The sequence below is a fragment of the Equus asinus genome, chromosome 5, assembly GCF_041296235.1.
Source record: "Equus asinus isolate D_3611 breed Donkey chromosome 5, EquAss-T2T_v2, whole genome shotgun sequence".
Classification (NCBI taxonomy): domain Eukaryota; kingdom Metazoa; phylum Chordata; class Mammalia; order Perissodactyla; family Equidae; genus Equus; species Equus asinus.
This window is the reverse complement of record NC_091794.1, coordinates 78,326,170-78,339,366: the sequence shown is the minus strand read 5'-3', so window position 1 is coordinate 78,339,366 and position 13,197 is coordinate 78,326,170. Positions and strand designations below refer to the sequence as shown.

General features: G+C 39.7%; 1 protein-coding gene across 1 annotated transcript in view; it reads right to left on the bottom strand.

Annotated features, from left to right (window-relative positions):
- ZSWIM5 (zinc finger SWIM-type containing 5) overlaps positions 1-6,810 on the bottom strand; it is a 228,023-nt gene extending 221,213 nt beyond the window's left edge. Inside the window, exon 1 of the mRNA XM_044770664.2 lies at positions 5,766-6,810. Coding sequence (XP_044626599.2) covers positions 5,766-6,663 — 898 coding nt within the window. The 5' untranslated portion in view covers positions 6,664-6,810. The remainder of the gene's footprint in view (positions 1-5,765) is intronic.
- Positions 6,811-13,197: the final 6,387 nt, after the last annotated feature.

Sequence of the window (13,197 nt, the reverse complement as noted above, 5' to 3'; positions counted from 1 at the left end):
GTAGAAAATTCATATAAAAGTAATCTGGAATAGACTGTAGTCTACTTCTAATATCAAACACTAATTCTAAATCATATTAACTTGGGGTTTGGAAACAGGTTAAGACACGGTTCATATGCTTTCAGAGTTACCTATTTCTAAAGATGAGTTATAAATACTTTAAGGGTTACCTATTTCTGAAGACCAGTTTTAAATGGTATGCATGAAAAAAAATCCCACAGTAATCTGTTCATCCATGCATGTATACCCTGAGTGCTGCACTGCACAGTCATCATTTTTATAAAGAATAATGACAGGTTTAACCTTTAAACAACCACTGACTTGTCAAAAAAGTTCCACATGTATTAAAAATATTAAATAATCAATCGTGCAAATCAAATCAATTAAATTGAAATAATGTTTACCTAATAAAATGAATGTGGTGATTTCTAATTTAAACCATATCCAATGCAAAAAAGTTTAAAATTCACATGAAACTCTATTATGCAACAAGAAACAAGTATGAGAAGCTGTTATGAGTTGAATTGTGTACCCCCCAAAATGGTACGTTGAAGTCCTAACCTCCAGTACCTCCGAATGTGACCTTACTTGGAAATAGGGTCGTTGCACATGTAATTAGTTAAAATGAGGTCATAGTGGAGTAGGTTGGGCCCCTAATCCAATATGACTGCTGTCCTTATAAAGTAGCTATGCGAAGACATAAACCCATAGGAAGAATGCCATGTGACTACAAAGATGAAGGTAGAGACTGGAGTCACGCAGTTGCGTGCCAATGAAGGCCAAAGATTCCCAGTAAACCAACAGAAGCTAGAAAGAGGCAAGGAAGGATTCCCATACAGGTTTCAGAGGGAGCATAGCCCTGCCGATGCCTTGATTTCAGACTGGTCTCCAAAACTGTGAGACAATGAATTTCTGTTGTTTGAAGCCACCCAGTTTGGGGCACTTTGTGGCAGCAGCTATAGGAAACTATTACAGTATTTTCAGTATCTCTTGTACGTTAATTTACTGATACACTAATGTCTTGATTTTTTAAACTTATTTTCTAAATTACAATACAGCAAACTCGACTTTTTGGGGTATAGTTCTATACATTTTAACAAATATATATATATTTACGTAATCATCACCATAATAGGATACTGACAGTTAATGTCTTCACTTTTAAAAGCCATCCCTGAAACAAGAGAAGTGAAACTATTTCACATAAGCATAAATTTCCAGCCCCTTCACATCAAAATTTAGACTTTGTACTCACACTTCAATAATATATTTTTCTAATTCCTAGAGATAACCTCTAAAATAAAATCCACTATCTTCAGTTTATTCACTATCTTTAAAATCTAAAGCTCTACCCTTGAGAAAGTCACCTTCAACAAGAATTCACCTAAAGCTTTCATTTGAAGAAACTGATAAATCACCATTCCTTCCACAAAACAGGTGGTCAAGAGAGAAGATACACATATGTTGTAACACTCACATTACTTAATGTTATCAGTTTATTATATATGTAAGTATGGAGTTTTCCCCATATCTTCTAATACGATATTCATACTAAAAATTCAGGCTTCTCTCTCTCTTTTTTTTTTCTTTTTTAGTTTTATAACAAACACTGAGACGTCTATTCTTAACAATCACTGTTCAACAAACATTTATTGAATATTAAGATATGTGTGTGATGTTTTAGAGTGGAGGAGGAGGGAGAGAACTCATTGCTTTAAAAAAAAAAGCAATGTGATTTTAAAATTTGGTACGTCTCCATTCTAGAAAATGTTACCGCTTATCCCTTAAAGGTAGGCAGCTGCCTTCTGTGCTGGACTATCTTACATATAAATTAAGTCATTTTTCCCCACATGAAGATTTATTATAATTTCATCTAGACTAACTTTCAAAGCTATAAAGCTTTTTAGGTAAGGATATCTTTTGTTCTCCCAAATAACATAGATCAAAACAAACCATATATAAAAATCAACAACTGTTAATACTTATTACTGCTGTATTTCACAAAAGCTGTTGTATAGGAAAATTTCACAGATGTTTATTGATAATATACAAGTGCTCATAATTATAAACTTACTACTTGATGTTTAAGTTATGGATAACTTCCTGAAATGGACCTTTTTATTACTACTGACTTTGTAATTATACTTCTTCCACATAAGGTAGTACTTAGCATTGTGGTTCTTGATAGTCTTAAGACTGTCCAAGGACAAATTACGTGCTTATTAGAAAATGTGTAGGCCAAAAATATGGGGTTTTGTTGAAGTCAAATGTCAGAATCTATGAAAATTTCTGGATAAATATTTATATAATTAAGATATACCAGCACAGAAGGCCCATACAATTAAGATATACCAGCAAAGGCGACCCCTGCGTGCCTTTACCCAATTTTTAAAAATCTAAATACTCAAATAAATATAGTATTCTGCATTTAAGAGAGAAAAACTGGGGCCAGCCCGGTGGCCGAGTGGTTAAGTTTCCACGCTCCGCTCCGGCAGTCCAGGGTTTTACCAGTTCAGATCCAGGGCGCCAACATGGCATCGCTCATCAGGCCATGCTGAGGTGGCGTCCCACATGCCACAACTAGAAGGACCCACAACTAAAATACACAACTATGTACTGAGGGGATTTGGGGAGAAAAAGCAGAAAAAAAAAAGAGAAAAACGGTTAGTGCTTCTTTTCCCTCAATCAATTCAGATTTCCCTAAGAAGGCACAAAACTTCTTTAAGTTTTACCAAATACAGAGAAATTAATTTAAACTACAATGAACAGCAAAAAAAAAAAAGGTCAACATCTTAAAATTATTAGTAAATTATAGCTGTCCCATTCTTATACCCTCTGCAGACTCCTGAATAAGTATTTTCCTAAGGCTTATACTTCCGCTATATCCATGGGCTTCTTAAACAGGTTAAACATGCAGATGCTTGAAACATCTGAACTCTATTACCTTCATAATACTGAGAGATCAGATAGTAAGTCTATTCACACAGCTTCAAATTTACAGATGTCCATGAAAAGACTACTTTACAATCTTCCCCTTTTAAAAGGAACAATACTTCTGATTCGGTACTGTTATGTAAAAGAAATGTATTCTTTGAGCATAACAACCTATAGTTCTCCCATTTGTTTACATCAAATTGGAAAAGTTTTAGTTCAGATTCAAAATCTGATACTTTCTACACAGTACATGCTTTCAATCAGTCCAGGAGTTCCCACTACCAGATTCTTTGTGGAAAGTAATTAGAAGTTACTTAATTTAATACGCCTACTTTTTGCACAAGTTTATTGCTATCTAATTTATTTTCCTTCAAAAATTTTTTGTGCTGTGCTATTTTCTTCATTTTAAAAAATTTATTTATTTGTATTTTAACGTCTTGTTGTTTTCTTCATTTAAATCTCCTTATGAATCTTTTCTTTAAAACAATGTTGTTACAGAAATACCCTAACTTCCCTTCCTTTCTAAAGCATCAGCCTTCAGTAACTTCCCAATTCTGAGGTTACAACTACAGCTAGGAAAATGTAAGGAAATATGCAGAATTTTTAATTAGCACCACTTAGTAATTAAATTGAGTCTGAAGTGAAGTTATAAACTGAAGAACATGATTACTACCTTGCTACATACAAATCACTTTTTCACTCATCTCTTGGCAATACTTTTATAAAACCTATCATCTAGATCAAGTCACATACTAACATTTTAAGTCTAAGAGATGAGAGAGGAGTCTCTAATTTTACATATTAAAGAGGGGTTCATGCCAAGATACAAAACTCAAAATGATACAGAATGGAATACAGTATATCCTTCTCTTCCACATTCATTAGCATAAATTAAGCTCAGAAAAATAAAGATTACCCAGCACATGGTTCTCAAATAGCATTACCTAAAATGATTAGTTCATTCTCTGACCTTCATTTATGAAATCCAAAGTGAAAATCAGAAAATATGCTTATATGTGTCTTTTCTCCAGCCCCTAGAAACTATCATACAAGACCTCATCACCTCAATAAACATATCAACTATCATATTATAAAAGAAAAATACCTAATTTAAACATGACCTGGATCTCCCACAAAATCTGATTTCATTGGGAACTGGACATTATAATCACTTTCAAAATATATACCTCTTTAAAACTCTTCCTCTCCCTCATTTGCCCCCTCAAGTTTGAAAATTTTTTCAAATCCATCTCTTACTACGAAACAACTTAAACTGATACTTTTTAATCTAAAATATTTTAAACAAGAATCTTAAAAGTTAACTGATCTAAACTCATAAAAAGAATAAAGTTTACAGACTAATAGAGAAATGCCTATATTCATTTCATGTTTTCAATATTTCAGTATTAAAGCTGTACACCCTAATTATTCAATTCATTCCTGCAAAAATACACACAAATACACAAAGGACTAGCCTTTTTCAAATAAAACTTTCTCAATCCACTGTCACTATATTCTGTCACAGGATAAATTTAGATAAATCTACATTTCATATTTGCAAAACAAATTGTGATATACTGTTGTTTTAAAAAGAAACACAGGATTCAATGACTTTCAATAACCAGAAGTAGATTGCTTTATATGAAACACCACAATGCACCACTCTTCAAAAGGACAAAAATTTCAAATATGTTAATTTCACCTGGGGAGGAGAGAGCTAGATGTTTGGGGGGGCAGGAGGGGGGGTAGGTGTGTTCCTGTGCTTGCTAAATACTAAAAACAACCTCTCTCCAACTCCTTTCAAAAATCATTATTTTCTCAATAAATCCGGGCATACACTGTACAATAAAATGCACAAAGATAAGTGCGCTTCCAGAATGCTATAATAATCCAAACAGGGAAAAATCAGTTTTCCTTTTCCCCATAGCAAGTCAATGTTAAACAATGTCATTTTTTTCCCTTTCTCCCTAACCATTCCACAGACCAGGACCACTGTATTTGTCTATTTAATAAGATTAACAAACTGACTAGAAGCTCTGGAGGAGTAAAAGAAATCATTTTTCATTTTTCCACAAACAGAAAAATAAAACAAAAGCATATACGAAGACTTCTTAAAGGAGGAGCATTTGAAAAACCCAACGTGACCAGCTTTTGATTTACCCCAGTCTGACAAGGAAGACAGACCCCACCCCCACTCCAGATTGTGTGGCTTTTTTTTCCTTGGGTGGGGGTGTGGAGAAGAGAAGCTGTCACAGTTCCATCTTCGGTTATTGTTAAGTCCGCAGCCTAGATGCCCAAGTATCAGAGGTCCAGGAGAAAAATATTAAAGCCGATCATTTAAACTGTCTGAAATGCACGATATGTTGCTGATTTTTTTTTTCAATTTTAAAGTTCATTATTCCCAGCTTCAAGCTGCTGAGACTATAGATTACCTTTGACAGCCTGTCCCTCAAACATTCCCTATAGGACAGCTTGCTCCAGATTCAGCAACAATTCTCTCCTCTCTAAATTTAAATTAGAAAAACGCATTTCCGAAATTACCACATCAAAAAGGCATTCCTCCCCATCCTTTTTTCCTTTGGCGTGGGCTGTAGAATGAAGAGTGAAAAAGACACCTATTCGCTCTTCAAACAAAAAGAAATAGGAGTAGAGGGCCAGTGGGGGAAACAGCAGAGTGGACCTGAACGAAACGCTGAGAAAAGTTTTTTATGTGACTAGTTTGTCCTTCGGCAGGGGACCCGAGCCGGGGTCTCGGCCCAGGGCTGGCGCAGAGAGAAGGCACCTGCGGAAGAGGAGGCCGGGGACCAGAGAGGAGCCGGGAGAGCACCTACCGACTTGCAGCACGTTCTCCACGGAGCCGCTGTCCAGCAGACGGATGCCGCGGCGGAACGGCAGCCCCTCGCCGCCGCCACCCGCCGTTCCGGCCCCCGCGCCCAGCCCAGGGGACGCCACCACCGCGGCAGCCCCGGGGGCGGAGCCGGCCGGAGCGGCGGCCCCGGGGGGTGGCGGCGGCCCCTCCTCGGCCGGCGAAGCCCCCGTGGCGCCGCCAGCCGCGCCGGCGCTGGGGCCGCCCCGGTACTGGAAGCTGGAGTACATGCAGATCTCCCGCTCATTCCGCGGGAAGGACCAGTAGACGATGCGGCGCTGCACCGGCTCCGGGATCCGCTCGAAGCGCTCCTCCACCCGCTCGTACGCCCACTTTTCCGCCACCGTCTTAGCGGCGCAGTCCAGCAAGGACTCGGGCTGCAGGTGGGGGCGGGCCCCGGGGTGCAGGCAGCTGCCGCCGACGCCCCCCACCCCGCCGCTGGCCGTCCCGGGCGCCCCGCGAGGGTGCTGAGCCTGCGGGCTGGGCCACGAGCACAGGCGCTTGGCCGGAGAGACCGGCGACGGCGAGAGCAGCTCCTCTCGCTCACCTCCTTCCGCCATTGCTGGGGACTGACTGACTGACTGAGGCGGCGGCGGCAGCGGCACCGGCGGCGGCGGAGACCCCGGCCACGGCCACGCGCCCCGCGCAAGCGCCCAGCTGCGGCGTCGGGGGGGCGGGGCGAGCAAACCCGCGAGCCGGCCGGCCCGAGTGGGGAGCCTCGGCCGGCCCGGGGCGCGCGCCGCGAGGGCCGACGGGGGCGGCCTGCGGACGAGCGTGAGGCGGCGCGCGCTGTCCGGGCCGCCGGGAGCGCGAGAAGGCGCGGGAGCGAGCGCGGGCCGGCGGCGCGCACAGGGAGCAGACATCCCAGAACGCGCGGCGAGCGCTCGCGCGGGGCCGCCGGCCACCTAGGGTTGAGCCGCGCAGGGCACCCTCGCCAGCCCGCACGCCTCCAACCCACCTGCCGCCAGGCCAGCGAGGGGTGGAATGTGTCGCCAAGTGAAATGGCCGGGCCGCCTCCGTGAAGTTCTAGGCTTGCGGGGCACGGGGAGAGAGAAAATTCGAAATCAGCGTCCTGTGGTATGTTGACGAGACAGGAGACCGTCCCGGCCGAGCGGAGGATCTGGCAGAAAGATGCTGGGAAGACACTGGGGAAAAATGGGAAAGTTCGAGTGATGAAAACTCGCCTCACGCCACAACAGTAATGTCGGCGGTCCCTTCAGAGCCTGGCAAAGTCACGCCAGCCCCTGACTGGACAGTGGGGCGCCAAGATCTCACCGCCACGGCGTGCACCTTCCTAGGCTTTTGGAGAGTTTAGCACCTTGCATCCTAGGAAACAAAACACTTTTTGTGTAGTTTTGGGTAGAATTGTCTGATCCCCTGTCCCGAGTCTCAGTTGGGTCTTTTATGTTTTCCTCGCTTGGCTGAGTCTTCTGCACCTTCATATTACTGACAACAAGGTGTACACATATTTTTACATATTTCTGCACTGTCTGCCTGCCCAATTGACTGCAGACTCCATGAGAGCCAAGATCATGTCTATTTTCTTCACTATAATGTATCTTCTGCCTGGCATATCGTGGGTGCTCAAGAATGGCAACTTCACCGCTAACTCCTTCATAAACAACACCGAGTTGTAAGCAACGGTCTGTTGCTCAGTCAAGAAAACTCAGATTATTTCAGATTTGCAAACAAACTAACCTCTACAACTTTAAAATGTTCCAAGAACTATATTAAGAGAGTTCCTTTAGTTGCCGTCTCCCCTTCAAAATGAACAAGCTCTAGAGTGTAGTGTAAAATAAGAATAAGAAGAGAGTAAATGACTAGAGACAGACTGGAGCCAAAGTAGTCTGGTTTTGCTGTAATCTCAGAATTAAAGAGCATAGGCTATAGAGTTAGAATTGGATGTGAATCACACTTGCTACTTGTGTGATGCTCATCATGACTCAGTAAATCATTTGCTAGTACTAATGCCTGTACAATTAACTGTTATAAGAATTAGAAATAATTCTAATCGAGTGCTTACTCAGTGTGGTAGATAATAAATATCTGTTTATATCTCTAAATAGATTTATATCTGTAAATATGTAAGGGGATTATTGTAAAGTAGCATGATCTCTACTCCACGTTGAATCTGGTACCATAATTATAAACTTTAATGGCACTCATTCTTTTCCATCCTAGAACTTATCAGAGTTTGTTTTAGAGGTGAGTATTCTTTTAATGCCTTTCTCCCTGACCTGATTATGAGCTTTGTAAGGGCAGAAACCATTTCTATGTAAGGGCCTATCTCTAACACTTGCCATAATGCTTGCACATGGAAAGTGCACACAAAAAAATTTGCTTTCTGAATCAATGAATATGTTACTCTGATTTAATCAACTGCTAGAAAATATGGTTAAGAGAGGTTGAGACATAGCAAAAAATGTTACTTAAACATATTTATTGAGTTAAGTTTGATTCTTATAAGTTTGATTTAACTAGGTGCTTTCTCCTTATTTTGAGGACATTAAATAATATGGAAAAGTACAAAGAAAAGCATAACCTCTACCCACATTCTCACCACTCAGAATTAATAATTATTACTTAATATCATGACTATAGAAGAATGACACAACTTTAACGTAGACAATGAAGACATTAAAATTGTTAATGATTTTGTTTACCATGGTTCAGTCATCAATTTAAATGGAAACTGCAGCCAAGAAATCAAGAAAAGACTGAGACTTGGAAGGGCAGCAATGAAAGAATTAGGAAAGATCGTCAAGTGTAGGGAAATATCATTAAAGACTAAGGCCAAGATTAGCTACACTCTCGTATTCTCAATTACCATGTACAGGTGTGAAAGCCGGACAGTGAAGAAAGCTGACAGGAAAAAAATTGATTCATTTGAAATATGGTGTTGGAGGAGAGCCTCACGGACACCCTGGACTGCTGGAAAGACAAAAAAAGTGGGTCCTAGAGCAAATTAAGCCTGAACTGCTGCTGGAGGCAAAAATGACAAAACTGAGGCTGTCCTACTTTGGGCACAGCATGAGAAGACAGGATTCTTTGGGAAAAAATGCTGAGGAAAGTAGAAGGCAACAGGAAAAAAGGAAGAGCAAGTAATGAGATGGATTGACTCCATAAAGGAAGCCATGAGTCTACGGAAGCCTAGCATGGCTGTTGAGGACAGGACATTGTGGACATCGCTCATTCATAGGGTCACCAGGCATTGGAGCTGACTTGACAGCACATAACAACAACTTAACATGTCGAAAGTCCACTTCAACCACCTCCATGTATCATCCCCAGGAGCAAGTACAACCTGAATTTGGAGTCCAATTTTTAAATTATGGGAGTGTGTGTAACATTGTTTTGTGTGTGTCATGATTGTGTGTATTATTATTCATGTGTATTATTATTCGTGTGTATTATTGTGTGTGTATTTCATTTAATTAAATGGTATCACACTATCTACCATCATACTGGTACCTTTTTTTTCTGTGCATACTGATACACAAAGATCTCACTCATTCCTTTTAAGTGCTATAAAATATTCCACCTTAAGAATGTATCGTGTTTTCTTTCAACACCTGCCTCCACCACTTGTTAGCTATATATAGCTTTAAAAAATGACTTAAGCCTTCTGTGCCTGAGCTTTCTACTTTATAAAATGGGGATTATAAGAATTCTTACCTAATAAGGTTGTTTTGTAATTAATGTATGTGAATTGCTTGGAATAGTACCTACCACATGGTAAGTACTCAGTAAATGTTAGCTATTATTTATGTATTTATTTATTTCTTTAATGATAGACATTTAGGTTGTTTCCAGTCTTTTTTTTTTTTAAAGATTGGCACCTGAGCTAACAACTGTTGCCAATCTTCTTTTTTTTTTTTTTATTCTTCTCCCCACAGCCCCCAGTACATAGCTGTATATTCTAGGTGTGAGTGCCTCTGGTTCTGCTATGTGGGACGCCGCCTCAGCATGGCTTGATGAGCAGTGCCATATCTGTGCCCAGGATCCAAACTGGCGAAACCCTGGACAGCTGAAGCAGAGCACATGAACTTAACCGCTTGGCCACGGGGCAGGCCCCACCAATATTTCTTATTATTGTAAACTGTACTTCAGTGAACATTCAGTACTACAATGGACATTGTTGTGTGAACCTCCTTGAATATATATTCTAGAATTTCTGCTTGGGATATAGCCAGAATGAAATTACTGATCACGGGTTACAAACACTTTCAATTTTGCTAAATGCCGCCAATTTGTGTTCCAGTGTAGCTATACCAATGTATTAGTTATCCATGCTGAGTAACAAATAACTCCAAAACTGAGAGGTTTCAAATAACATTCGTCATCTGTTAACTCTCACAGTTTCTATGAGTAAGGAATTTGGGAGCAACTTGGCTATGTGGTTCTGGCTCAGGATCTCTCATGAAGTTGGCATTAGGTATTGGCTGAGGCTACAATCATCTGAAGACTTGACTGGGACTGGAGGATCTTCTTCTAAAGTGGCTCACTCACATGGCTAGTAAATTGGTGCTGGCTCTTGGCAGGAGGCCTCAGTTCCTCTCCAAGTGGACCTCTCTGATGGGCTGTTTGAATATCCTTATGGCATGGCTGGTTCTCCCCAAAGGAATTGAGGAAGCAAAGTAGAAGCTGCAGTGCTTCTGGTCTCAGAAGTCACACACCATCATTTCTTCTATATTCTATCCTATCTGACCAGCCCTGATTCACTGTCGGAGAAGACTACGCAAAAGCGTGAATCCCAGGAGGAGGCAAGGATCGCTGGAAGCCATGTTGGGTATTGACTACCACAACCAACTCCCACCAGCACTGAGTAAGAGTACTGTTTCCCTATATCCTCACCAATATGCAATATTGTCAGAACTTATAATTTTTAACAGCCTGATTAACAAGAAATGTTTTCTCATTATTATTATTTGGTTACTGGTGAGGTTGAACATCATTTTATATATCTGTGGCCATCATACATCCTCTTCTGTTAATTGCCTAATTACCTCTTTTCTTCTACTTGATTGTTTAACATTTTCTTGATTTCTTGTACTTTATATGTTCTGGATAGTACTCTTTTGTGATATTCATTGCAAATTTCATCCCGTATGTCTCTTGTCTTTTAACCTTAATATGTCTTTTACTATATTTTGCTGTACTAAAGTTTTAAATTTCGATGAAATCAAATTAACTTTTGCACATATTATATCTTATCTAAGGAAGCCCTCCATATTTATATTTTCTTCTAGTAGCTTTGGAGTTTTTTTCATTTTTGAGTCTTTTTTCCTATCTGGAATTTATTTACTTTTCTTTCTATGGACGTAATTTTAATTTTTTCTATAGAGAGAGCTCGTAATTGCTCTAAAACCATTTGTCAAATAAATCAGCCTTTCCTCTGTTGATCTGTGATGTACTGAGTTGTCTGATATGAGTTTGTTTCTGGGCCTTTTTTTCTATTTCACTTACCTTTTTATCTCTTCCTGTTCCAATAATACACTCCTGGTAGGATGAATCCTCCTTCTTTGTCCTTGTTTTCAAATTTTTCTTAGCTATCCATGCACCTTTTTATCCTTCCATATAAACCTTATAATCAGTTTTTCTATGTTTCCCAAAAAGTCCTGCAGGGAATTTTTTTTTTGGGGGGGGGGAATTACACTGAATTTATAGATCAACTTAGGGACAGCTAATACCTTTATAATTGAGTTTTCATAAATATAGTATATCTCTTCATTTATATGGATCTTCTTTATCAATCTTTTTAAAAGGACTAAATATGTTATTGTTACACTTATGTTTATTTTGTGACCTTAGTGATTGCTAGATCTTTTCCGAAATAACATTAAACAAGAAACAATCTCACCTCTGGTAGCTTAAAATCTAGTTAGCGATAAGATGAAAAGTTAAATAACAAAAAAGTTAAATAAACAAGATATGAAAAGTTAAAAAAGTAATAGCTTCAGAGGATTGGGAAGTGACTTGAAGAAGCAGTAATTACTTTGGGAATCAGAAGAAAGATGACTTTGAGTAGAAATTGTGAGAGGAAGCTCTACTGTAGTCTTATTTCATCTAGATCTTGGAGAGTGAGTAGGATTCAAATAAGCCCAAAGGCTTAAGGAGGGAATTTCAATTGGGTTGAACAATTTCAGCAAAAACCCAAAAGCTGAAAAGCAGAACACATTTTCATGGAACAGTTGAAAATAAATGGGTTTGGCTATAAAAGTGGGAAATAAAGATTAGAAAGTCTTTTCAAGCCAAATTATGAATAATCTGAAGTGCCAGGTTAAGGAATTTAAAGTTGGGTATACAGTGTGGACAATGGGGTACCAAGAGAGTGAAGGTTGTTAGACATCTATATAGCATTATAACACTGAATATAACCTATTTTTTTCACATCTTTTCCCCCATTAGTCTGTGCTTTGTACTTAGCACATAATAAATCCTCAATAAATGTTTCATAAATGAATGAGCTGGCTGTGATGTGGAGAATCTATTTGAAGGGGAGAAATGGGAGACATAGAAACCTTATAAGTACCTATTCCAATAATCGGGTCATGAGTTGTTAGTGGCTTCAATTCAGATGACTGTAGGAAAAGAAAAATTTCCCTAAGTAAAGTGCTTCTGCCCTATTGTTCCTAAAAACTGATACAATGAATATTTATTAACATCCATACTGTACCTTAGAGTAGCAGGGTGACTTTTAATTTTTTTTGATAGACCATGAAGCTATATTTTGTGTTTTCTGGTATATTTGCCCCCTTTTTTTTTTTTGGTGAGGAGGATTAGCCCTAAGCTAATATCTGTTGCCAATCTTACTCTTTTTGCCTGAGAAAGTTTGTCACTGAGTTAACATCTGTAGCAATCTTCCTCTATTTTATGTGGGATGCTGCCACTGCATGGCTTGAGGAGTGGTTCCAGGTCCACTCCCAGGATCTGAACCTGCAAACCCTGGACCGCCAAAGTGGAGGGCATGAACTTAACCACTATGCCATGTGGCCGGCCCCTATATTTGCCATTTTTAGACAAATACAAATAAATAAACTACTATTTGTGAGACATTATAAGTTAAATATAGTGAAGGATACTAGATTGTTTAAGACAGTCTGGGCATTGAGAATGGAAAAAACCCTATATGGGCCTGAGCTGGGCCTAGGAATTAATACAGAGGAAAATGAGGACATCTAGTAATAATGATACTTGAAATTGATATAATGTTTTACAGTTTTCAGCTGGGATGTAAAGCATTGCTGAAGAAAATTCAGTGAACTGTGCTGATCAAGAATACTAATTTCATTCGGTCCTCAAATGCTGTGTAGTAACCCTGTTCATCCCTAGTCGACGAGCACCTTTATCCCCATTTTACTTATGAAGAAAGGCTAAGAAAAGTTGTGTCTTAATCA